Here is a 27,827-nt window from a genome sequence, read left to right on the forward strand (position 1 = left end):
ATCAACGAACGGGAATGGATTTTCCCGTTCATTGATCTTCGGGCGAGCGGGCGGCAGCGTGTTTACTAGCGGCGGGCGGCGTGTTTACGAGCGGGAGCGCGGGCAGCGGCGGGAGCGCGGAAAGTACGGATTTGTCCGTTCCTGGGGGTTAAAGGATGGAAAAAGGGATGGAGAAATTCGTACGGGCGGGGGTAAAGTGGTTAAAATACATGTAAGCACATACAAATAAGAACTAGGTTTCTTCCAGAATAAAATGAGCCATACATTACTTTTCTCCCATGTTACTTTCACTTACAGTAGGCAGTACAAATCTGACAGAACTGACAGGTTTTGGACTAGCCCATGTCCTCATGTAGCATTCTCTTGGTTTTCTTTGTTTTTAAAAGCTCTTGGTAATTAGCAGTTGCTCCATCCAACTGCTAAAAAAAGATGTGCAGTGAGAGCAGGGAGGTTGACCAGTGTATAAATCCTTTTCAGGGAGTGGTTTTATAAAGAATAAAGGCCAATGCTGAAAAGCTCCCATGAAGAGATGGATTAGTCCAAAACCTGTCGGCTCTGTCAGATTTCTACTACCTACTGTAAGTGACAGCAACATAGGAAAATGTTACATATTTTCATGATAGTGGTTCTTTAAGTAATAATTTAATGCAAAGTAAAGTACAGTGTATATGTGGGAGCTTTATTGACACCTGTAGCAAACAACAAGTGGCTCAGTAATTAGCTACTATGACAAAGTAATGAACAGCTGCAGCACTGTCACCTGTATTACATGGGTTTAACAAGGACATCGTAGCTAAAAGCAATGCCTTCCAAACACTGGGAATGCAGTCAGCTATTGTGATGGGGATCAGGGAATATAAAATACAGCATTGCACAAAGCACTTTGGATTCTCAAGGAGAAGGACACAAATCGGTTTTATTTTTTTCGTTTTCTGGAACATTTTCTTATTTAGGTCTCCAGGGAAAAATGCACAAAGTAGAATACTGGTAGTATGTGGAGTGAAACTAGACAGGTATCTGTAGATCCGAACTCCCCTCAGTATACATCATTTAGTAATAAATAACTTATGTGAACATTTATTTATGCCGCCTGATATTCAACATCAGGTACAGTTTGGCAGAATATACTCAGCTCCAGTCTAGTGTTTAGCACTTGTCTTCATACAACAGGCTGCACCTGGGAACTGGTATACAGTATATAAGCATACAGATAATGATAACCATTCCAGCAATCAGATAACCATGATTGGATTGTCAGATAATAAACTCCGTTGATGTTCCCAATCAACTGCAAACGATTGTTAAAGCTATTGTTTGATGGCAATTTTATTGATCAGAAAAACGTTGTTTTTTTTATAATCGGTCGTGATGGATAGCAAGTACAGATTAGTTCACTGATGGTAAAATAATCGATATATTACAACGTTATTTACGTATTTATCTAATCGCTTGAACAATTCTTCAAAAAAATTGCACCATTAGTGGCCATCTTAGCATAGCCAACTACTGGGACACAAGTCATGTGAAGGTAGATACTGTATATACTTGAATATAAGTCGACCGTGTGTATAAGTTGACGCCAATATTTGACTCTGTTAGGCCCGGTTCACACTTGCGGTTGTCTGCCAAACGGACCGGATGACCTGACCGGATCCGGACCGGATCCGGATCGGAACCGTACAGTTCTGATCCGGATCCGATCCGGATCCGGTCAGGTTGCATCATGTGTTCATCAGGATGCGATCCGGATCCGTTTGGCAAAAGTTAAGTACAAACCAAATAAAATGTTGGGGTCTGGGAGGTCAGCAGAAGGGGGACCTGTGGAATCAGGCCCTCTGCTGTTTAGCACTCACCTCCACCTCCGACATGCTGCCAACATCTCCAGCTCGTGTAAAGTCACTGCTGCTCCACTCCAAAATGCTTGCCCATGTGTCCCCATCCAAAATCGCCGCAACAATCCGCATAGGAAGTGGGGTAGAACATCCGGATTTTTAGCCAGTGTGTTGTGCGCTCTCCGGTTCTCATTGCTTTGTATTGGCCGGATGGTGCAGTCCGGCTCCGCCCCGGATACGGCTGCCGGAGGAGCCGGACCCAAAAATAGCGCATGTTGGAACGGACGCCGGAGTCTGGATCCGGCCCGGCAGAACGGACGCATGTGAACGGACGCATAGGCTTTCATTGCCATGCCGTGCGTCCGTTCCGTCTGTTCTGCAAGCGGTCCGGCTCCGGCACGGCGATTCCGGACGGCCACCGCTAATGTGAACCGGGCCTTAAGCTGGATTTTTTTTTTACTGACTCAAGTATAAGTCTACCCAGCAAAGATAATGACTGCACTTGGATACCAGGAGGAATTAAAAGCTGCATTTGGGGGCCAGGAAGGGTTAATGACTGCACTATATACAGTATTGCAGCCACTAACCACTCCTGTCCCTTAAATACCGCCAATAACTCCTCCAGGCCCCCAAGTGCTGCAATTATTCACTCCCCTCCCTGCAGCCCAGTATCCCCCCCCCCCCTTTCTTTGTTAATTGTTGTGGCCAGGACTTCCAGACCTGTGCTTTATTGACATTTCCTTTATCAAGAAAATGTCACTTACTACTGGGTAAATTGCAACAAATAGGAAAATATCACTAATAGTGCACACATTACTCAGTGTGCTCAGTGTTACCCATGACTCGTGTATAAGTTGACCCCTATACTTTTATCTAGTGAGTCAGACCTACATTTGTAGACTTATACTCGAGTATATATGGTACATCAGTCAGAAAGTGCTTATTTTCTTATGTAACTACACTATTTGTGTTTTCTTTATTTAAAGGGTTGGTTGTTTACCTTTTCATCCACGATTCATCTCATTAAAGCAGACCTGAACTCAGAACTTCTCCTATGCTCTCAAAGATAAGCAAAAGCCTAATAACCTTTACAGAAAACAATTACCTGTTACAGCTTATAGAGTTCCTTCAGAGATGCTGCGGTGTAGTTACTTCCTGGTTTGCTGGGAGCACAGAAAGAGTTAACCTCCTGTGTTTACATACTAGCTCTCAACTCGGCAGACAGCCGGGAGCTCAAATTACACTAGCTCATCGCTTGCTGGGATGGGAAAATTAGACACACTGTTCTCTATAAACACACACAGGGAGGACACAGGGTGGATTTCTTTGTGTTCTACTTCTTTACTGTGTAAGCGTTCAGGTCAGCTTTAAAGTAATTTTATACCATTCTATAGATATTGTGAACTGTATATTTGCTCAAAGCTAGATTATCCACAAGGCAATCTAGGTGGATACCTAGGGCCTGTTAGGTATCCAGAAACCCAGCTACCACCTTTGCTGATTTCACTTTCAATTTTTCTCTTTACAGAAAAGGTCAGGTGGCAAACATGAGGAGCCTACATTGGCACCTTTCCCAGGCCCCCGTTTTACCTTAAAAGAATACAATTGATCTATGCATTTATTCTTAAATGCTGTATGTTGTAGCACACATTAGGACAAGTACTAGGAGCAATTTGATTCCTCACACAGCTGTTCCTCTCAGCTGTAAAATCCTCTGTCAGTTCTATGCTGGGGATACACGGTACATTTCTGTACCGTGTATAGACCAGCTGATCCGGCCAGCTGATAATATTCAGCTGGCCCAGTCGAGCCGCTCGACCCCCGCCCGCTCGATTCCCGCCTGTCGACAATGGCAGGGAATCGAGCACTGATAAGGAAGTGCCGGCGGGGGCGAGCGGTAATCGATCCGCGCGCACGCGGGGGCGCGGCTGGGGTCGATCCGGCGGCTAATCAAGCTGCCGGTCGACCCGTGTATCCCCAGCATTAGATACAAAATGTATCTAATACTGACGGCTCCCAGAGGGTTAGACCATGTCTCTGCACAGGGGAGTTGCTATAAACTCCTCAGTTTATAGTTTAATTATCACCTTGCTGAAAGAATCTTATTCATATGGTGGTAAGGGGTTAAAGATTCTAGCAATGTGTGTTTATTATATTTGCTCCTCTTGACTGATAAAGATACTTATAATGCTAATTGTAAACAGTGGTCTGCCCCTCTCAGCAGCTTGTAAAGTGGATGCAGCCTGGAGTGAATCATCACAAGCAGCCAGTCTGAGTGTAAACACAGACTAGTGTTATAGCTAGTTATAGTCCAGCAATATTACAGCTCATTTAGTTACCTGTTACCACCTCAGATCAGCCTATTTCTCCTCATGTCTCCTGCATGCTGTGAGTGACACAGTGAAATATATTTGTGAGCTGTGTGAGAAATGAATTTTTAAGCAGGGATAGAGGGAGAGAGAGACCTGGGTGAATAAATAAAGTGTCCCTAGCACTAGTGGTAATGTGTACACGAATATAGAGTATTAAAAAAAAGTTGTTTCAATCGATAGTATTCCTTTAATCCATTTCTGAATCTGTTGCATTGGCTTGTCCATTTCTGATCTAGATAGCAGCAAAGCTTGACTGCCTACATTTACTTCTGTTACACATTAAGAACTTGTCACCATCATTATCCCTTCAGTTGTACTGTAAACTATAGAACAAAGACATGTCTACCCCTTTAAATGAGTGATTGTAGAAGGCCCTTCCTAAGCATGACAGATCACGATAAAGTTTCAGACTTCAAACAACCCTCCAACAAATGACAGGTAACCACTGACTTCTCTCTCAGCTTCAGGGAAAACGTTTAACTCTTTGCTGGAGGATTGCTTTCATTTATCAAGTTGTGGGACATCTGAGCTTTGGATATTAGATTAGCTCTCTGAATAAAGAAGCCAAATGATGATTGTATTAACTAAAACTGGTACAGTATATGGATGATAAAACACACTGTAGCTATTCACTACAAAGAGCGTCTTATGTTCTTCTTTCTAAATATTACTCAAAGCCATAAAACAAACCAAGGAAAGACAGAGCTAATGCAAAAGGAATAGTTCTATTCAAGCCATAGGCAGAATTGTTGTACATTAACTTTGGCGTCAATCAATATTCAGCCTGCCCGTCAGCAATCTCAGTTATTATTGCACTGCATCCTTTACAATGCCAGCCACACGATACAAACCACAACACAGCCACCAGAATAAGGGACAGCACAGAGACATTTGTAGGAGCAACAGGTAAAGTAAGGAGGTGCAGCTTACTTACTAGTGTCCTGTCTCTGGTGGAATCCTAGCTGTCCTGCTATCAGCATCCTTTGTTAGGTACAGAACAGGCAGCTCCAATCAGCTTCATTCTTCCCATCCATGAAGTACATCCACCTTTAGCACTCTGTAAAGCATGGAAGTGTCATCCAGGTCCACCAGTATCCTATTTAGGCTTGGAAGCATTACCGTTTTTGGAGAGGAGGAGCTGAAGCATGGAGATGTAGGAGAGCTCTTTACCTTGCTCAGTAATAAGGACCTACATAGACTCCACCACATGTTGCTCTCGGGGAGGAGGGCCTGGCTTACAGCAGCCAAGCACCATCTACAGGAGCAACAAAGACGTTATAGCCGTGTGTGCAAACACATCACTACTAATTGATTTCCCCGTGACAGTGATGTATTTCCTGAACGGTTCTATTCGGGTCTCCAGCTTTGGAAAGAATTTATTCGATGCTGTAACTAAGAGATCATCAATCGCCTTAATACGCTACGCCGGTGCTATGCATTAACATCTCCATTTCTAGATGGACAGTGAATTTAATAACACTGCACTATCGTAATGAACAGCAAACGCCACTGCGGACCCAACCAATAAATATGTACAACTTAAGAATAAGGAGTGGAAATGTACCTCCCCCTTGGTAGATCACGCGCTCAACACACTCTGCTGATAATTCTTTATGTAAAGAGAGTCGTTAGAAAAGGAAACAAATTTCATAGGTCAGCAACAGAAATTAAATATCAGATTGTTCTCACAGCTCCTAACCTTCCTCTTGCAGAAGGTGCATTGCAGCACTGGGCTGAATTGATTTAGTGGATATGTTCTATTAGTGAGAGTGCTCTTCTCATCACATAGTCCCTCCCTTTGGCCTAATCTATCATCAAGAACAACGCCAAGAGCCATCCTGGCACAGTGACCATGACAGGAACTAGACGGCACACCAGACACTAAGCTCGCAATTCTAATTCATACAGACCCTTTCATATTCATTTTACGCTATTCCTCTCAAGGAAAGCAGCAGTGTGGTAAAATGGAGTGAAATGATGTAGGAATTATCTTTACCTTCAGAAATGACGTGACCATTGCTGAGAGAAATCAGTAGTGGAAATCAGTATTGTTGGAGTTTGCTATTTAAAGCAGAACAAAAGTCAAATGATGAGAGCAGCCTACATTATATAAAAGTTACTGCGTAAACATACATGGAATAAAAGGCCTGGAAGGTGCTTAAAACTGTTATTAAAACTAATGGTGGCCATACATGGTACAATTTTTCAATTAGATAATTTAGTTCGATTATTCCATTAGATCGAATATAAAGATTTTTCCAGCATGTCCGATCATTTTTCCCGAAAAAACGGGATACTCGTTCGAATTTCTTGATCGAAAATGTTTTTTTTTTTTCAACTTTCATTCAATTCGATCATTTAGATCGAATAAACGGGAAAATCGAACGTTTTTATTGTACCGTGTATGGCCACAATAAGATTAATGTTGAAGTCTAATTCACACACTGTGCACTTAGGAAGAGGTACTTTCACTAAGCAACTGTCACCTACTATGGTCAATTTCGAACCAAGTAACATTGAACATAATCATACAAGTTCAGCTGCTGTCAGTGTTTCGCAAAAACACACTCTTGAAATATACGTGATATGGAGTGTCTGATGGGTGATGACTCCACTTCACAACTGACTGAAATAATACAGTAGGATAAGCAAGGGGTACAAAAGCTTTGCTCAAAGTGGCAAAATTCAGTTTTATTTTTGGGGTTGTTTTAATCTTCAGTTGCCAATCTGTCAACCATTTTCCAATATTGCTCTTTATCTTCACAACATAGTATTCCATGACACGTTTATAAGATAGTGGGGGGGGGGGGGAGGTGAAAATCACTGCCAGATTTGGCAACATTCTGTGACAAACTATTTCCTTTGTAAATGGACTTTTAGTCAGGAAATATTGGCACTTTTAATGTTAACACCACTCAATTTTGATAAGACTGCAGAAGAAATCCCATAGCAAATGGAGTGAAACTCTGCCATAGCTCAGTATGTACAGCACACTACAATGCAAAACTTTGCAAACATCCACCCTACCCAGCGTTAGATAAGAGAATAGAGATTGGAAATCAATGTTTGATGATCCAAAACTGACCGTGAGGGTTTTAGTTCTTCACAGAATTTGGTTGGATTTGTTGTTTTTTTATCAAAGCAATTATCTAATTATTAAAAACATTGCAAATTAGACTGTCAGCAGCAAATCGTCACGTTCGTCAGTGAACTAACCAATTCTGTAATTTGCACTTGCCTATAATGGCACCAACAAACCGTCCAGCCATTCTGCATATACAGTATGTATTTCCATCTGTCTGTACCACTTGACCTTGCTTGAATGGACACAAATTTGTTACTTTACACTTTCATGCTGATATTGAGTTTTATGCAGTAGTGTCTGAGTACACCGCCAGAACAAGCACGTGCCCAGTGAGCCTACAGTTACCTCCACACTGCGACCCCGGTGTTCTTTTGCAACGGACAATATAATTGCATTGTAACGCTATACAGTTATATTTCTACTAGTAGGCCTAAGGCCGTTACAATAACGGGCTCTAGGCCTCCCTCACAACCCACCTCCCCTCCCGCCCCTGTCACTGGCGCATGTCAGCACAGATGCGCGTGCCTGCACCGCCACGCACACACCTGCACCCCTGGCCCCATCCTCCTCCTGTCCCAACGGCCACCCGCGTGCCACACATGCGCAGTAGTGCAAAGGCATGGACACAGGGACAGGAGAGGATGCAGAGACACAGAGTTTGTGTAGGATGGTACGTCCACATCGGTGGATCAGCGCTGCAGCAGGTTTTGTCAGAGTAACACACAGCATGCAGTGCATTTCAGTGTACTCTGTGCATCACTGTATGTGTCACATGCCCAACACGCAATGCCACTTTTCAGCACCATTGTGTTGTGATTCTAGTGTTAAAGTAGCCTAAAGCCAGATGAAAATCAGTAAATTCAACCAGGTCAGCAGTATTTTTTTTGCAAATAAGAATGGTGGTTTTATATACCATATAAACTGCTGCACAAAGGCTATGCATATTCCAGTCAACTATGAGTAAAAGGGCGATGCCAAGTTTACTCAACACTTTATTTTTCAACACCTCATGCAAATAAAATGCTAGCTAGTGTATGAAATAAAGAACGGATGTGGCAGGATATAAGGGCAGCCAAGAATATCAGAAGAAAAATCCTGCTCTTGAGTAGAAAATATACTGAACACAACAATACAGTCTCCTGGCACCAGGCAGGTGCAGACATGTTTAACGCCTTCTACTTGGTTGCTGATATCGTGTTGGTGCCTGAGGTAAAACAGTTATTGCACATTTGTAAAAATGAAAAATTCCTAGCATACCAAATTCTTCAAGTTTTGATAAGAGCTTAGGACTGATTTATACTGGCTCCTTGCTGCTAATATGCTTCCAGGAACCATCCTGTCTGTGGCAGCTCATAAATCGTGCCTTTTATTGTTCAGTAGGCACGATGTTCAGTAGGCAGCAGTGCATTCCTACTTTATCTGCAAACCTTATTTAACCTCTCCGTCTCCACAGCTGAAAGCAGTCATAGTTCCGTCTACTTGTATCCTACCTACTGTCTCTTTGAAGGCAGACATGTTATCAGTTCAGCCTGCTGCCATTCAGAAACAGTTTTAAACCACATCCCTTATGGTTTGTAAATATGCCCAATTTTCTCTCATATGGCCTAAGCAGCAAATTTGGACTCCAGAAGCAATGCAATGGAAAACCTCTCCCCCCGCTAGACCTCCTCTACAACACCAGACTGAGCTCCAGAGCACTGAGGATCGCTAACGATCACTCACACCAGGGCTCCCGATTCTTCAGTCGGCTCCGTTCGGGCCAGAGGTACCGGTCCATCTACACCAGGACCTCAAGACACAGGAACAGCTTCTTCCCCTCAGCGATTAAATCACTGAACTCTCTGAACTCACTCCCATTGCCCTCTCCTTACGCTGTTCTTCCTCAACTATCCAGATCCGTCCTTTAAGCATGTCTGTAGAACTTCATATTTACTGTGAACAATGTTTCTCTCTGTTATGTACTACTGTATTACATTTGCTTGATGCATGCTACCATGTTATCTATTGTCTTTCTTTTCCTGTACCATCTTGTGCCAAGCCCAATTCCGGGCACGACCAAGTCATGCTTGGCAAGTAATAAAATGATTCTGATTCTGAGTAAAATGGTCGCTGCATAGACCACAATGTTCATTGCAGCTATAGTTTATTTACTGTTATATAATTATAGTAATTTGGGTGCCCAATAAATATTGGGATTAGGCGGCCAGTGCTTGATAAATAGTGGAAGAGAGGGCGAAGTTAGCAGGGCTGTGGAGTCGGAGTTGAGGAGTTGGAGAAATTTTGGGTACCTGGAGTCGGTGGTTTCATAAACTGAAGAGTCGGATGATTTTTGTATCGACTCCACAGTCCTGGAAGATAGCGGTGAGGGCGGAGTGGATATTGGTGGAAATTGTGACGGGGTGGTGGCGTAGTTGTTTAGTGTTAGGCATCTATAGAGGGAGGGTTAGTGTGAGGGTAGGTTAGGGTTAGGCTATACATTTCGGAAGAGATTGCAGGGGCGAGGGTATGTTAAGTTTAGGCATTGGTAGAGGGAGGGTTAGCGTGAGGGGAGAGTAGGTTAGGGTTAGACTACAAATATCGGCGGGGATTGCAGTGGGGAGGGTAGGTTAGAGTTAGGCATCAGTAGAGGGAGGGCCCGTGTGAGAACAGGGTTAGGTTAGGTGTTCGTAAAATATCAGTAAAAATTACCAATATTTTACTATAGGAATTAGCCACTGATTATAGTGGAATATCAGTAATTTTAACTATATTCCACTAGTTACTTTCCCTGGCACCCAAATTACCACAGCACCTTTTTAAATGTACAAAGTCCCTAGGCTTATCATTATTTAATATTTATATAGGGCTGCCATCTTCTGCAGTACTGTACCGAGTATATATTGTCTTGTCACTACCTGTCCCTCAGAACAGCGCACAATCTAACCCCTATCTTAGTCATATGTCTATGTATGTAACATGTAGTATATGTATCCTAGTCTAGGGCAAATTTAACTGTTTGGTTTTGAGATGCTGGAGGAAACCAGAATGCCAGGAGGAAAATCACGCAGACATGGGGAGAACATACAAACTCCATGCATATAGTTCAATGGCTGGGATTCAAGACACTGTAGGTCTCAAATACCGTACAAATGTATCGCTAGGCAACAGCTTCCATGAAAAAGGGGTGAGGGAAAACAATGCTCATTGTTGCTGAAAGATTAACATCCGGGGACACCTGTAAACAAGCTAGATTCTCAGCCAAGACAGCTCAGTCCAGCCGCTTCAGCCGAGAACACTCTAAGCATTTGTACAAGGCTTTAGACCTCTTTCAGGCAGGCAACTGACGGAGGGCATCCACCACAAGTCAGCTGCTCCCATGGACCTTCTGGACAGGCAGTGAACTGGCAGCCACACCTAGACACTTTTTGCTGCCGTGTAACTGCACCAAAGTTCAACCTCTGGCACATGTGTGTTTACAAATGCTACATTTTTGGCTTCATTAAATTTGCATGCAGAAAGCTTTGGCTGGTGTATCAAGAATGTATGTTAGGGTGAGGTAAGATTTTACAAAGGGCAAATACTGTCTAGATATTTAGACATGAATACTGTAAAATAAGCAATTTTGTTCATCAAGTTATTTACAGAAAAGTTCAACAAAACTGAAGAATTGACCTTTGCATATATCATTAGACGGAAGCAGCACTGGCTGTATAAAATAAAAATGACCCATTCACTATCATGTAATAAATATCCTTCATTTTGTGGTCTTATGACTTCCATTTTGTGTGTTGTCTCAGCTTAAAAACAAATTATGCGAGCATGACACTTTCACACATAACATTTCCTCCCAGACTAAACACGATCATGCGCTTATGCTGACTAGATATATCCTACCATGATACAAAGAAATATTATTTTCTACAATAAACCTTTATTAAATAGACCAAACATTTAAAGGGGCACTACGGTGAAAATTATGGTATACTAATAACCCTGTTAGCAATTACGTAACAGTAAGAGTATCAATTTCTCAACAGAGTTTGTAGGCAGCTAAATTACTCAGCAAAGGGGAGACTCCAACTCCAAAGACCCTGTTTAGAAGGTGAGGACTAGAAATAGTCAATGAGATGGAAAGAACTCCAAGTTGATGCAGGGTTATGCAAATATGTACACACATGCTGCTTGAAATCAGACCGAATTCGAGCTTGGCGGATTTGATTGGACCATTTTCAAGCTGCATACATTTGCATACAAAATTTGCTTACTCTTGAATCAGCTTGGAATTATTTGAATCTCATTGGCTATCCCTAGCAGTGGCCCAATGTAATCTGGCTTTTGAACCTAAAATTAACTTTGCTGTAATTCATACAGGGAGTGCAGAATTATTAGGCAAGTTGTATTTTTGAGGAATTATTTTATTATTGAACAACCACCATGTTCTCAATGAACCCAAAAAAACTAATTAAAAAGCTGAATATTTTTGAAAGTAGTTTTTAGTTTGTTTTTAGTTTTAGCTATTTTAGGGGGATATCTGTGTGTGCAGGTGACTATTACTGTGCATAATTATTAGGCAACTTAACAAAAAGCAAATATATACCCATTTCAGTTATTTATTTTTACCAGTGAAACCAATATAATATCTCAACATTCACAAATATACATTTCTGACATTCAAAAACAAAACAAAAACAAATCAGTGACCAATATAGCCACATTTCTTTGCAAGGACACTCAAAAGCCTGCCATCCATGGATTCTGTCAGTGTTTTGATCTGTTCACCATCAACATTGCGTGCAGCAGCAACCACAGCCTCCCGGACACTGTTCAGAGAGGTGTACTGTTTTCCCTCCTTGTAAATATCACATTTTATGATGGACTACAGGTTCTCAATGGGGTTCAGATCAGGTGAACAAGGTGGCCATGTCATTAGTTTTTCTTCTTTTATACCCTTTCTTGCCAGCCACGCTGTGGAGTACTTGGACGCGTGTGATGGAGCATTGTCCTGCATGAAAATCATGTTTTTCTTGAAGGATGCAGACTTCTTCCTGTACCACTGCTTGAAGAAGGTGTCTTCCCTGAAACTGGCAGTAGGACTGGGAGTTGAGCTTGACTCCATCCTCAACCCGAAAAGGCCCCACAAGCTCATCTTTGATGATACCAGCCCAAACCAGTACTCCACCTCCACCTTGTTGGCGTCTGAGTCGGACTGGAGCTCTCTGCCCTTTACCAATCCAGCCACGGGCCCATCCATCTGGCCCATCAAGACTCACTCTCATTTCATCAGTCCATAAAACCTTAGAAAAATCTTGAGTTTTGAGATATTTCTTGGCTCAGTCTTGACGTTTCAGCTTGTGTGTCTTGTTCAGTGGTGGTCGTCTTTCAGCCTTTCTTACCTTGGCCATGTCTCTGAGTATTGCACACCTTGTGCTTTTGGGCACTCCAGTGATGTTGTAGCTCTGAAATATGGCCAAACTGGAGGCAAGTGGCATCTTGGCAGCTGCACGCTTGACTTTTCTCAGTTCATGGGCAGTTATTTTGCGCCTTGGTTTTTCCACTTGCCTCTTGCGACCCTGTTGATTATTTTGAATGAAACGCTTGATTGTTCGATGATCACGCTTCAGAAGCTTTGCAATTTTAAGAGTGCTGCATCCCTCTGCAAGATATCTCACTATCTTTGACTTTTCTGAGCCTGTCAAGTCCTTCTTTTGACCCATTTTGCCAAAGGAAAGGAAGTTGCCTAATAATTATGCACACCTGATATAGGGTGTTGATGTCATTAGACCACACCCCTTCTCATTACAGAGATGCACATCACCTAATACGCTTAATTGGTAGTAGGCTTTCGAGCCTATACAGCTTGGAGTAAGACAATATGCATAAAGAGGATGATGTGGTCAAAATACTCATTTGCCTAATAATTCTGCACTCCCTGTATGTAAGTTTTGATTTTAGTTTCAAAGTCATTGTATTCTAAATATAAACTTGTGGGTTTGTCTTTTTTTCTGAGTAGTTTGGCTGTCTAACTATTTAGGCACATTGCTCAATTATATTGCAGCTACACAGTACAGCACTGGGACTAAACCCAGATTTAAATTGGTTGGTCCTTTTTCAAGCTGCATATATTTGCATAAAAATGTGCACAATTTCAGAAGTATTTGCATCTCATTGATCATCCCTATACAGCACCCACACCAGAAGCCCTAGCAGAGTCCTGTGGACAGACACTCAGAATAGCCTGAGTTGGAGAAAGAGAGGGTTGGCAGATCAGTTCAAGTGAGGGTTGGTAATCCATCAGAAAGATACAGCAGTTACCATTGAGAGAGGCACTGTCAGATACAAGGAAATGGGAGTTCTAGGTAATATTCAAATATAAACTCTGTTGAGAAATTGATGCACATACTACAACATAATTGCTAACAGAGTTCGTAGAATAGCATAATCTTTTCCATATCACCTCTTTAACAACAAACAGTACCCAGATGATCCTCTCTAGATTAAACTAGTAAATACACAGCAAGTACTATAAAATTATAGAGTTAACAATGAAAAAAAGTGTCTTGGGTTAAACAAAAAAATACACAAGCAGGATCCCTACTGTTAAAAAGTGATCATCAAAAAATCCACCCAGGAAGCAGTATTTCAGATTACAAAACCACAGATTTTAGCAGTTGATAAATTTACCAGCAGCTGTGGTAACTGTTAAAGAGGAACTCCAGTGGAAATAATGTTATAAAAAAAGTGCTTCATTTTTACAATAATTGCTGTATGTATAAATGATTTAGTCAGTGTTTGCCCATTGTAAAATCTTTTAAATCCTTGATTTACATTCTAACATTTATTACATGGTGACATTTTTAGGGCCGGCTTCCACTACAAAGTGATGCGAATGCGGCTACCTAGCATCACATCACTTACACCGCTGGCCGCATCCTGATGCGGAAGTGTATTGGAGGAGATGGGCCGCGAGAATCTGCAGCATGCTGCAGATTCTCGGATCGCTCCGCACAACATGCACGCAGTAGAAACTCTTCTATTGCCATGCATGTGTTTCAGGACACCTGCGGTGCGATACGGCTATGTAGCCGCATTGCTCCGCTCCTAGTGGAAAAGGGCCCTAATTGTTGGCAGGTGATGTAGCTGCTCCTTGTTTTTTTGGGCAGTTGGAAACAGCTGTAAACAGCTATTTCCCACAATGCAGCAAGGTTCACAGACAGGAAACTGCCAGGAGTACCATGGTACTCAAGAGTTTCTTGTGGGAGGGGTTTCACCACAATATCAGTCATACTGCGCTCCCTGATGGTCTGTTTGTGAAAAGGAATAGATTTCTCATTTAAAGGGGGTATCAGCTACTGATTGGGATAAAGTTCAATTCTTGGTTGGAGTTTCTCTTTAAGTTATTTGATAGTCCAAAATTTCCCCTTCACAGTTAATTTCCACAGCTAATTTGCCAGTTTTAAAGAAGTTTGTTTTTGTCTTGTTTTTTGCACTAGCCGTAAGTGACAAAACAAACACCTAACTTGAGTCAATGCCAGTACTTTGGGAAAGCAAAAGGCCACTGTGCTTGCCCAATAGAAAGCACATTGGCTGTATATACTTTGGGCCTTTTAAAGTACACCTGAAGTGAGAGGGATATGCAGGCTGACATATGTATTTCTTTTTAAGCAATACAAGTTGTCTGGTTGTCCTGCTGATCCACTGTCTCTGATACTTTTTGCCATAGACCCTGAACAAGCATATGCAAATCAGGTGTTCTGACTAAAGTCTGACGGGATTAGTGCTTTTTTCAGGTGTGGGATTCAGACCCTAATGCAGCCAAAGAGATCAGCAGAACAGTCAGGCAACTGGTATTGTTTAAAAAGAAATAAATATGGCAGCCACCATATTCTTCTCACTTCAGTAGTACTGTAAGCTTGCATTGCATTCAACAAGACTATAGGCTCGATTTACAAAGCAGTGCTAACCCAGTTAGAGACTTTAGGCGTGATAACCATTGCACCACGCTGGTGAAAAGCCAGTTTAGGCGTGATAAGTTTAGATAAGATTAGATCGCCTGCACGCAAAGCAGCGCCATTAAACTATGCGAAGTGCACCAGACTTTGCTAGCGCAAAACTTTTGATCAGCTGTGCACTGCGGTGCTAACCCAGTTGGTGCTATAGTTATCACACCTAAATTTATCACACCTAAACTAATCACACCTAAACTTATCATGCTTAAACTTATCACACCTTAACTGAGTTTAGGCGTGATAAAGGGCTTTTCACCAGCGTGCTAACTGTTAGCACCGCTTTGTGAATCAAGCCCCATTTGTTTGTTCTATCTAACTTGTTCTATCTAACTCCTGTCAGTACAGTAAAGTGCCCATAGTACTCCTTCAGTAAAGGTGGTGGCCATACACTTATAGACTGACACCAGATTTATCATCAGAAAGATCCCAGCATCCCTCACTGCTTGAATCTGATCAGAAAGGAATCTTTCGGCATCCTATACACTGTACACAGATTTTCAATTGGCTTCAGCATGAAATAGATTGAAAATCGGAGGAGCCGCCCCTGCTGCCACCTGCCTGGTAAGCCAGGCCTCTCCCACCTGTGTTCCCCCCTGGTGTTGGCAACAGAGCTCTCACCTGTCCGATCGGCCCACCTCCTCTCTTGTCCAATAGCTTTTCTCCATGCCACGGGGCTCCTCCTCCCTGTGACTTCTTCTCTCCCTGCGTCATGTGACAAAAGCCAGAGTTCAGACACTAGAGGTCCGGCAGCATACACACCAGACCACTAGTGTTTGAACTTCGGCGCCCCATGGCATGGAGTAAAGACACCAGACAAGGGAAGCTGCCAACACTCTGCTTCGCTCATCACCAAATCAAATGCCCTTAGCAACGCACTCCTGCTCCACCGCCGATCAAACAGTTTTCACACCTATGCGATCGACCAAATCAATCGATTTCGGATGAAAATTGATTAATTAGGCTTTCTGAAGGAATCAATTTCTAGCAGATTCAATCAGAGTCAGATATTAACTGGTAAAATAATTTAGTGTATGGCCACCTTAACAGCACATGCATTGACTCAGCACACAGTCAAGTGTTAAAATCCAGTGCTAATCTCCATGTCCAAGTCCAGCATGTACATGAGGACATTTATCAATGCACCTCCACTAAATCACAAATACATTTCTGTTTGCTAATCAGGTGCTACTTATGTAGCAACTGAGTCTACAAAGGCTTAGCCCTGACTGCAACATGCGCAGATATTTGTTGTTGCAGAAAGTTCCTGGCTAAGTGATGGATCTGCAATGCAAGCTGGGTCAAAAATACAAAGTTATTTGAGGCATTTCTTATTTCCACACAAATGTTTAAGAGGGTTGCAGAATGGGAGTGTTACAAGACATGCTGCTGATGTACAGAAATTGATATCAGAGGTACACATTTCAGTCCTTTCACTGTGCTTTATGATGACAAGTTATGCTATCATTACATATGCCCTTGCTTTGAGCACTTCACTGCACTGACAGGTATACTTTACAGACTTGTTTAAGCCAGGAAAGTAGAATCTGTTTTCAGTATTCTGGTTGTTTTCCAGTACTTTTCTTTTCCAGTTCATACTATGGCATCACAGAAGATGTAAAAAATCAAGGAATGCATTATCCGTCGCATGGTAACATGTCATCAATTGGGACAGTGAAGACAGATCATCTGCTGATAGCTGTCATACAGAGCTGTTAAAAAAAAAAAAAACTAGATTCCATGCAGCTAAACTGCCATGCTGCTAAATTTGCTCCTTAGCATGCAAGTCAACAATGCAATGGAGTATACGGAGCATAAAAAGATCTACGGCAATATAGAGGAGCAAAACTATGTTTTTTACGGTCAATATACAATATCTAAACCATGCATGGCCCTTTGTGCTGGACAATTTTCCAAGCAATCACACATATTATTTCAAGTGTAAACGTTGGAGTACATCTGTCTTTTTGCAATATATTCCCCCTTCAATAATTAGTAGCAATAACGGGCCTCACTAGGTGGAGAAAGTAGAAACATCTTACCAAGTATAAACCTTCATATACATGCATAGGACTAGGAGAAAGTAAGCTTCATACAGACAAAGCTGTAAATTAGGGCATTAGGTAGTTTGTGCTGGGGGCAAGAGGGGAAATAAGGGTTAGCCATTAGGTAGGTAGTTTGTGGAGGTGGGGGTTAAGGGTAGGTAGGTAGTCTGTGCGCAGGAGTTAGGTAGATTGTGTGGAGGGGTTTATAGGGGTTAGGAGGTAGGTAGTTTGTGCTGGGGGTTAGGGATTGGTAAAGTAGTTTGTGTTGGGGGGGGGGGGGTAAGTATTAGGTGGTAGGTAGTTTGTGGAGGGGGGGGTGTTGAGGATTAGGCACTGGGTAGGTAGTTTGTGTGGGGGTGGAGTGGAGGTTAGGGGTTAGGTATTAGGTAGGTAGTTTGTGGGGGGGGGGGGGCTAAGGGTTAGGTAGGCAGTTGGGGGGGTGAAGGGTTAGGTAGGTAGTTTGTGGGGGGTTAAGGGTTATGTGTCGGGGGGAGGATTCTGTGAGAGAGTAGGGTTAGGTTTGGCCATAGTGAAATATCAGTGTATAATACCGATATTTTACAATTTTCTAGTAAAATAACAGTATTTAATACTGATATTTTACTATCATCTTTATTGGGAGCCCAAATTTCCAGGTGCCTTTATTTGATGTATGCCTTACAGATACCTAAAGCATTAACAGTTCTCAGGCAGATAACAGCTAGCTCTGGCTATGGATGCAAGAACATCACAAATGCTTGGAATGGGCAGCTCGTCACTATGACCATCTTAAAAGGTTTGAAGATGTGAATATAATACAGGCAGAGAAAGCATCATCATAAAACACACAACCTTATTTACTACTATGCATAAAACATTTCTGTCTTACCTGTCTCATCAGGGGTTACCGGAGAAGCACTGTCTTGGGATAATGTAGTCCAGCTTGAATCTTCATCACTTGGAGCTAGGTTCTGTATGCGGTGCAGGGCACAGTCTGTCTTTGCCCCAGTTTTTGGATTGTCCTTTTTAGTCTCTGGACTAGATGATATGGTTGGCTCCAAGCTATCCTCAGGACTTGGAGTTTTACTCTCTTTAGGCAGAATCACATCTACATTGGTAAGAATACCAGAACTTTGGCTTGTGATCCATGTGGTGTTGTCCTCTTCTTTTACTGCATGGCCATTAGTTAGACTCTGTTCAAGTTCTCTAGAGGTCTCCAGATCAGAATAGTAGTCAAGAAAGCTCTTGGTCCTTCTAGGGAGCAATGGAAGAATTTCAGAGCTTTCAGGGTCATGTGGATCTTCATCTTTACCTTCGAGCTTTTCTGAAATCCTGTTTACACCATCTTCTAAACTAAGATTCTTATTGGGATCTTGTTGTCCTTGTTCAGCAGCCTTTCTCAACTGATTTTCCCCATTTTTCACTAGCTTGATGTTTGAAGAGCTGTTAGATAGCAGAGGCTGTGTTGCAGGGTCAGTCAAGCCCATGGCAGCTTGAATATTGGTCAGTGCATATTTTTTTCTGCATTTTGGTGGGGTGTCATCCTTTGATTCAATGTGTTTAACATCTGCATTCAAGAGTTCATTGTGAGAAGAACGCAAGTTCAATGTGTTTGGAGGACTAACTGGGCCGTTCCTATTTGCTATGTCCGTCGCACTTTGGCTTGCCATAAATACCGGGAGTGTTTCCACACTTGAGTCAACTACAAGAAACAGTAAATGATATTTTGTCAGTCCAATGCTGATTATGATTCAAGGTTATTAAACTTATTTAAAGGTACAGCTATATCATCACTATAATACTGTTGTTGTTAATGGTATTAATTATTATTGATTTATAAAGCGCCAACATATTCTGTGGCACTGTACAAAGTATGAAACAAGCATGTGGTACATAATAATACAGACAATGGTATACACCAATACACAAAATACATAAACTAATGGGTAAAGACCAATAATACAAAGTAATGCATGACAGCTAGAAACCAGACTTCAGTAGATTTCCATTGGTACAGATTGCCCAGAAAATTCCAGCGGTTCTGAAGGTGTGTTTAGCTTTTTCAAGGCCATGCACTGATGAGGATCAACGAGTCCGAAACAGTCTGTATGCATGTTGGATTATTGTGGCTCTGTACGATTAACAAGTTGACACATGATTGCATTCCAGCAGTACTGGAGTTGTGTTTAGCTATCAGGGACGATTAACATATTCAACAGTGATGCATCGTGGGAGACATCATATGCTCCATCTACCTGAACAATCACAGATACCTTCTGTTTCAAAGTACAACTGAAATGAGAGGGATATGGAGGCTGCCATGTTTATTTCTTTTTCACAACATCACTTGGCTGGTAGCCCTGCTGGTCCTCTGCCTCTAATCCTGGGAATATACCATGAGATTTTTCAGCAGATTTACTGTCCGATCGTTTTTCCGATTGATGTTCTGATCGTTTTCTGATCAAATTCCATTCATTTCTTTGAGAAATTGATCAGAAAAACGATCGGAAATAAGATCAGGACATGTCGGAAATTCTCTATCGAACCATCTATCTGCCACAAAATCTCATGGTGTATTCCCAGCATAATACTTTTAGCAATAGACCCTGATCAAGCCTGCAGCAGATCAGGCGTTTGACATTTTTTGTCAAATCTGACAAGATTAGCTGCGTACTTGTTTCTGGTGTTTTTCAGACACTACTGCAGCCAAATAGATTAGTAGGGCTGCCAGGCAACTGGTATTGTTTAAAAGGAAATAAATGTGGCAGCCTCCATATTATTCTCACTTCAGTTGTCCTTTAAGAAGGCAAAATTCTGTTTTACATTGGTACACTAACTGATCTCAGTTCTAAGTTGTTCTGTGGGTCACTGCCTGCACCAGGGCTGTGGAGTTGGAGTCAAGGAGTCGGAGTAATTTTGGGTACCTGCAGTCGGAGTTGGAGTCGGTGATTTCATAAACTGAGGAATCGGGGTCGGAGGTTTTTGTACCCACTCCATAGCCATGTAAGGGCTGTGGAGTAGGAGTCGGAGTCAAGGAGTCGGAGCAATTTTGGGTATCTGGAGTTAGTGGTTTCATAAACTAAGGAGTTGAAGTCAGATGATTTTTGTACCGACTTCACAGCCCTGGTCTGCGCCATGGTAACTAGTCTGTCTACACCATTTATCCTCCCAGTGCAGTAATGGAGACAGAAATGCAGAATGTAATTATTTGCAGCAGAGTATTTTACTGACACTTTGGTTTTGAATGAACATGATCAATACACCCAAACCCTTCACATCCATATCCTTAAAAGCCCCCGAGCACAAGTGGTCTAGGCAAAATATATTCTTTCCACAGATGGCTGTAAATTTTTGCTCTAAAGTTTTATGTGAAATTTCCATTTGAATATTTCATAGTAAGTCCATTACAAAGACGTTATGAGTTTTAGTAGACTATAAGGAAGTGATGAGGTGCCTCTCTTTACAAAAAAAAAAGGCGTGACAAATCAGACCTAGTAATAGGTCTTAAGTTTTATGTTACTCTAATTAAAAGTAAAAGTCAATTTAATGTTTGCGTTCTGGATGGACTGAGGAGGATAATTTTACCAGCTCATTTTCAACTTCTCATAACTTCTTTTATTCATGAAGAATTTTTTTATAAAGCTTGCAGATGGGGAAGCAACAATGAATGTGTAAAGCCAAGGCCCTAAAATGCCATCTCTCTAAGGTGATGAAGTCATTCCATGTTCACTAAACTATAGTCAGCAGTTTATAAAACCACTGGTCACTAAAACAAATCATATGCAAGGGTAACAGTAAAAAAGGGCGCAGGTGGCTAGTGGACAAATCAGGCGCTGCTATTCACTCCCATAATAAATATCGTTTACTGGATACCGAACAGGAAGAAAGGGCACCCGAGAATAATAACGTTTTACAATGGCGCCCAAAGATTTTTAATGTTTTATAATTGCTTGTGATGATTTACGTTTCCTATTTCAATAAAACATTATTTTAAATGTTATCCCTTACTGTTTGTAAAACATTATTATTCACATAATAAAGCGATCAGTACGTAACGTAAATTGTAATATATTTAATCCCTTACTGTTTCTAAAACATTATTCTACACACAATACAGTGATCACTAAGGAGGGTCTTAGGTTTAGGCACCACCAGGGGGGTCTTAGGTTTAGGCACCAACAGGGGAGTCTTAGGTTTAGGCACCACCAGGGGGTCTAGGGGTTAGGGGTGGGTACAGGGAGGGTTACTTACTATTATTTTTTTAAACGTTATTATACATTTAACTTTTTAAACCGAAGATTAACGTTTTCACAATTGCCGATTTCATGAAAAGGAGCTCTCTGTGAAGCTCTCTGTGCTTCAAGCACACAAACCACTCAGAACAGCTAATTAGAAGATTTCAATATATAATAAAAAGCAGTTTGAATAAAATGCAATGGCAGGTTTCAAGGCAAGATAAACTACACTTTGTAATTTGTAAACAGACAATATTACTTGTGCACAAAACCAAATTTGATAACTGTATGAGTAATACAATGTAGGAAAACACATTTTTATTGAATGCTATGTTGGAGTTCCAGACAGTTTATGGAGAAGCCTTGCTAGTGAAAGGGTTATGTCCATACAGTTACCATGTTTTGTTTCATTTTTGACGTGTCCCAGACCTGTGTGTTGCTGGAAAAATTGTAATCGGCACTCTTCACCCCTCCATCATTAATATGAGGGGCAGAGCTTAACAATAAGGGGTATGTAAGCAAGATACCCCCTTCCGTCTTTTAAACACTGGTCCCATAATGGTCATATGTTGCATATTAAAACAAATACTAGTACTCAAGTTGCAAAACTAGCCGAAAACTGACAAACCTCTGGGTATATGCTGGATAAATTGCACAAAATATCATATTTAAACAGAGGTGGGCCTGAACTAGTTAAATACTAGATGAGTGCATCAAATATTCCATGGGACAGAAACGAAAATAACAGTCAAGGTTATGTAATGGGATTTTTCCCTACAAAAGCAGTCTTTGTAGATATTTTCCCAAACTGCTTGGCACAGCTAAAAAGTACGGTGGGTTTGGAAAGTTAGAGCAAAACATTACTCTGTCACTTATTCTGTAACCGGGTGAGTTACAGCCTTTTGCAATTTTGTTGCACAGAGGAGGGGGTTTGTGAGATGTCTGAACCCTCTTTGACATCAGCCATGCTGACGCTGACTTGTTGTCAGGGCCGTTTCTTGCCCCGTTCAGCCGGTTCTGCTGAACGGGGCGCCGATGACAGACAGTTTGGGGGGGCGCCAGGCAGAAGGAGAAGGATGTGACGTCATGTCACTGCAGTGCTAGAGCCGGTGACGCGCGGACGCAGTGCAGCAAGAGGCAGGAGGAGCTGTGCGCACCAGCGCGATCACCGGCTTCTGTTCCTAGCTAGATGATCCTTCTGGGCGCTCCTGACCTGCGTGTTGACGTCACGTGACAGGAGAGACCGCGCGATGATCCTGTCACGGACGGACGTTTCCTGTGCAGCAGCAGTGCCCAGCCCCAGAACAGGTGGAGTCTTTTGGCCAGTCGGGCTCCTCGCTGCCACTGCTGCTGCTACTGTGTGTGTGCCTGTCTGGCCCTTGCTGCCGCCTGCCGCTGCCTGCTAGCACCTGTCCCCCACGGCCACCCGGACCCCCACCGATTCTGGCCCGGCGCCTGACTTCCCGGCCAAGAATCCAGTTCTGATGATGGGCATGGGCAACAACAACATCATGGTAAGTACTAGCCTAGGCAGGCAGTCTATGTACTGCACTGCCTCTCATTCTGACGTGGGGGGAGTGGGGAGGGGGAGGGGGGCGCTCTTTTTGCCCTGGGCTGGCCTGGTGGTCAGACTCAGAAGAACCCACCATGGTGGTGGATGGTCTGATGGTCTGACAGTGTCCCTCCCTGGCTGGGGGTAGGGGGTGCTCTTTTTGCCCTGGAAAATCACCTAAAACAGACTGCGCTTGTCAAATTGAAAATTAAAATCTTTAATAAAATTGTGAATAAACGACCTATGTATAAAATTGTGTGTGTGTGTGTATGTATATATATATATATATATATATATATATATATATATATATATATATATATATATATATATATATAGCTTGTGTGGAAAGAAGCTTATATAAAAATGAACGAAAGTGTTATCTTCTATTATAGATGAAGATATATTGCTTAATACTTTTAAAAATGATAACGCCTAAAATGACGGGGTGGTGGTGTCTTTACTCCTCAATGGATTTATTGCACATTAATATTCTGTATTTATGACACTATTTTCCATGTCTGAACCGCTGATATGGTTGAAATAGTCACTGAATATGCAGCATACGGCTAAATGATCATCTGTAAGGTGCTATACAATCTTACCCTCCGTAGTCTTCACTTTCACATTAATACAGAATATTAATGTGCAATAAATCCATTGAGGAGTAAAGACACCACCACCCCGTCATTTTAGGCGTTATCATTTTTAACAGTAATAAGCAATATATCTTCATCTATAATATATATATATATATATATATATATATATACACAATTTTATACATAGGTCGTTTATTCACAATTTTATTAAAGATTTTAATTTTCCATTTGACAAGCGCAGTCTGTTTTTGGTGATTTTGCATTATCTAATAAGGAAGTGGGACCCCTTCTACAGTTTCTGCTGCTATCGAATTGGGCGCAACACTTTATCTTGAATTCCTCTTTTTGCCCTGGGCTGGTGGTCAGAGTCTGACCACCAACCAGCCCAGGGCAAAAAGAGTACCCCCCCAATCCCCAGCCAGGGAGTCACAGTCAGACCATGGTGGGCTCTGACCACCAGGCCAGAGTCTGACCACCAACCAGCCAGCCAACCAGCCCAGGGCTACAGTTCTCCTGGATCACCCTGCCTGCACCTTTTAGTGAAGTGTTGCAATTTATTATATTTTTTTTCTCTCAATAAACCTTGTGTTAAGCATAAGTAAAAAAAAATTTGAAAAAAAAATAAAAATGGTGAGTTGGTTTCAAGAAGCCTTTTGACATGATTTCTCTCAGCAGCTCTGATTTTGGGGAAGGGGGGGAGGGTTGGGGGGGGGGGGGGGGGGGGCATATTTTTGGACTCTCGAACTGGGTGAAATTTAGCCTAGAAACTGCCCTGCTTGTTGTCATACATAGAGATCTATGGCAGTACTTCTGCAATGGCTAAAAGTGTTAGCGTACTTAATCATAATACATAAATGACTTATATTAGCAAAATACATATAAATAACTTGGTTTGCCACAATAATCAGTGATAAAAGCAGACAGGAATACTGTAGTATGAGACCTAAGCTCTGTAGCTGTTGTATTGCTTTGCTCAGATAGACTGATTGTTAGTTAATAGATGATTTTCAGCATGTCTAATCTGCTTCCACGTGAGAAGGGATCGATGTTGAGATCAGTACTACACAAAATTTATTCCTTTCTTGATTGGAAGCAGATCAGACATGCTGAAGATTATGGAACAATCAGTCTAGCTGAAGCAAAAATTGCACTGTGTGCATCACAAGGTAGTAAATGATCGATCTCAGGCAGATACTGATCATTACCACATCTAGTATATGTATAGGTAGCATTAAAGGAGTACTGAGGCAAAAAGCCTCAGGAAAAAGAGGCCATCCACAGGGCTCAGTACCTGAGCAATCACTTGGCGCTGTGGTAGTCTTCATCCGAGCAGCTTTGCTAGCTGCTAATGTGGTCCAGTGAAAAATCATCAACCTTTGAATCGGATCTAGTTGACGAAGCCTGCACAGTACCACCGCTCTGCCCGCACCTCTGGCATTCTCACTATCATAATTTGATGCTGGGAGAAGGGACAGAGTGGCGGCACTGAGCTGTGATTCAAAGGTCACATACTTTCCTCTGATCACAGCCTTTACTACACCGAATTACCACCTGGCCAAGCTGCTTGAAAGAAGTCTGCCAGTGTGGTAAGTGATTGCTCAGGTGTCAGGACCGATGGATGGCCTCGGTTTCCTCAAGGCCCTTATATATCCTCAACTTAAAGGGGTTCTGTGGCCTTTTTAAAAAGCAAAACGTGTTCCTTACCTGGGGCTTCTACCGGCCCCCTGCAGCTATCAAGTCCAACGCCGTCACTAAAGCCCCCTCCGTTTCTCGCCGCAGGCCACCTGCCAATTATTCGTTTAACTAGACGAATAGCACTGCAGCTGCGCACATCCTCGCTCCCGCGTGCGTCATCGGGAGCTTACTGAGCAGGCACAGTACAAAGTTTTCTTGTACTGTGCCTGGGCAGTAAGCTCCCGATGAAGTGCGCGGGAGTGAGGCCGCGCGTGGCCACGGCCATGCAGCCGCAGTGCTATTCCTCTAGTTAGATGAATCATTGGCAGGTGACCCACAGCGAGAAATGGAGGGGGCTTGAGTGACAGCGTTGGACTTGATAGCTGCAGGGGGCCGGTAGAAGCCCCAGGTAAGTGACACTTTTTTGTTTGTTTTTTTTAAAAAAGGACACAGAACCCCTTTAACAGTAAACCTGAAGCGAAAATATTCTAACAATTAGTATTAATAGTTCTTATCCTAAACAAAAGTTTCCTAAACTACTGTAGTCTTAATCTGCATGCAAGAGCTAAAAATCCAAATGTAAAGTTTTTATTGTCTAAGCTGAATGACAACTGTTTTTTAGGGCTATATCAAACCGGCGGAGATTAGGGGCCATTTGGGTTGCAATCACTGCTGATTGGCAAATCACAAGTGCAATGTCTGCCTACAGGTGGCTACTAAAGGTCCAATTTCTAGCCAAAAATTGTTTGTGTGATCAGAAATTCTGATCGGATTGGTTGCAAATAATCTTTGTTGATAAGCACAATCAATTACGAACGATTATAAAAACAGCTGTCCGAATGGATTTTCGTCAAAACAAAATTTGGATTTTCTTGTTGGTTGTGAAAGGAAGGAAGCAGGTATGTTTGTTGAAGGTGTAGTGAACGATTTCACTTTCGATCAGCATTATCAGATCGCTCTAACGATTTTTCGCTAGACATTGGATCGTTAGTGGCTACCTTAAGGGTGCATTCAAACTGCAGAATCCCAAATGCAATCGCTGAGAAAAATCACAAAAAAATTGCAATTGCTAAACAGCATATAGGCCCTTTTCCACTAGGTAACGTAAGTGAAAGCATTGCGTTGTGATCGTAGTACCTTCAATTTCCACTACAGCAATTTTTCCATGAGTGCAACTGCACCGATAATCATGCAGGCCGGTTATTGCAGTCAAGGATGTGAAGTCTGTGAAGTAAGTACCAAAATCATCCGACTCATGAAACCAGTCTATGAAACCACTGACCCAAAATTGCTCCAACTCGGACTCCTCGGCCCCAACTTCTTAGTCTAATTACTTACCAGGACTGTGGAATTGGTACAAAAATCATCCGACTCCTCAGTTTAGGAAACCTCCAACTCAGACTCCAGGTACCCAAAAATTGCTCTGACTCCAAAGCTCAGATTGAGCTTTAGAGAAAAACAAAATCGCACTAGTGGAAAAACAGTACCGTGATTTACATGTTAATTATAGAAAAGGGCCCTTAAGGTTTTACAGCTCCAATCTTGAACTACTGACCTTTTATATCTTGGTTAACTGCACTGAAAGGTGTTTTTAGGTCATGTAAAATGTTTCATATAACTAATTTACAGAGTCTGACTCAAGTCCAGCACCAAAGAAGAGATTATTTGCAGCTAAGTAAGAAAAAAGGAACACAACTAAGTTCTATGTTGGCTTGGGACAGTAAATACCCTCGTTTATCTCATGTCAAAATTGACTTCAGGGACCTTTGAAAAAGTACGCCCACACAAGTTCGTTTTTAGGAGGTAGGATAGCAAACAACCACCTATAACCACCTTAGATCTATGGGCAAACTCCTAGACCAAACTTTCTCAATCTTTTTACCCTGGAGGAACCCTGCAAGTAATTTTTGGATCTCAAGGAACCCCTGAATTTATGCTGCCGGTGGCATGGTCTTTAAAAGTGTGGCTGTTTATGCCATTACCCCCTATTACAGTGCCCTTCACCAATATAAGTTCTCCTTATTCTCGTGCTTTTTATCAATGTGCTCATTATTATTCTGACAACCAATTTAGCGCTTCTTTTTATAGTACCCCCTATTATAGTGTGCTATCTATGATACTTACCACAACCACAACGATGGGGAAAATGCCAAGGAATCCCTGCAGAGTTACTCAAGGAAGCCTGGGGTTCCAGGGAACCCTGGCTGAGAAAGCCTGTCCTAGACAATGCAGCGTACTTTTTGTCTAAAACATTTTGGCCAGTGCTGAGCAGATACAGGGGTCAACTGAGTTAGACAACTCTAACTTTTGGTAAGTTGTCTTGGTTACAGAACACAACCCTGCTGGTTCGGCTTAAAAGAATCCATACAGGTAGACTGGTGAATCAGCCAGGAAAAAAATCAGGCTCTGATATTGAAAAAATTAAGTTTACATTCCTACAAAACTCTTTAAAGAGTTACATGATTACAT

The 27,827-nt window shown here is 42.1% G+C and overlaps 1 protein-coding gene across 18 annotated transcripts in view; it reads right to left on the reverse strand.

The window, feature by feature from the left end:
* APBB2 (amyloid beta precursor protein binding family B member 2) overlaps positions 1 to 27,827 on the reverse strand; it is a 487,722-nt gene that overhangs the window by 255,434 nt on the left and 204,461 nt on the right. For all 18 annotated transcript variants that reach the window (XM_068278493.1, XM_068278494.1, XM_068278495.1 and 15 more), the window contains one exon: positions 18,185 to 18,997. In XM_068278493.1, coding sequence (XP_068134594.1) covers positions 18,185 to 18,997 — 813 coding nt within the window. The remainder of the gene's footprint in view (positions 1 to 18,184; positions 18,998 to 27,827) is intronic.

This window comes from Hyperolius riggenbachi, chromosome 1, assembly GCF_040937935.1.
Source record: "Hyperolius riggenbachi isolate aHypRig1 chromosome 1, aHypRig1.pri, whole genome shotgun sequence".
Classification (NCBI taxonomy): Eukaryota; Metazoa; Chordata; class Amphibia; order Anura; family Hyperoliidae; genus Hyperolius; species Hyperolius riggenbachi.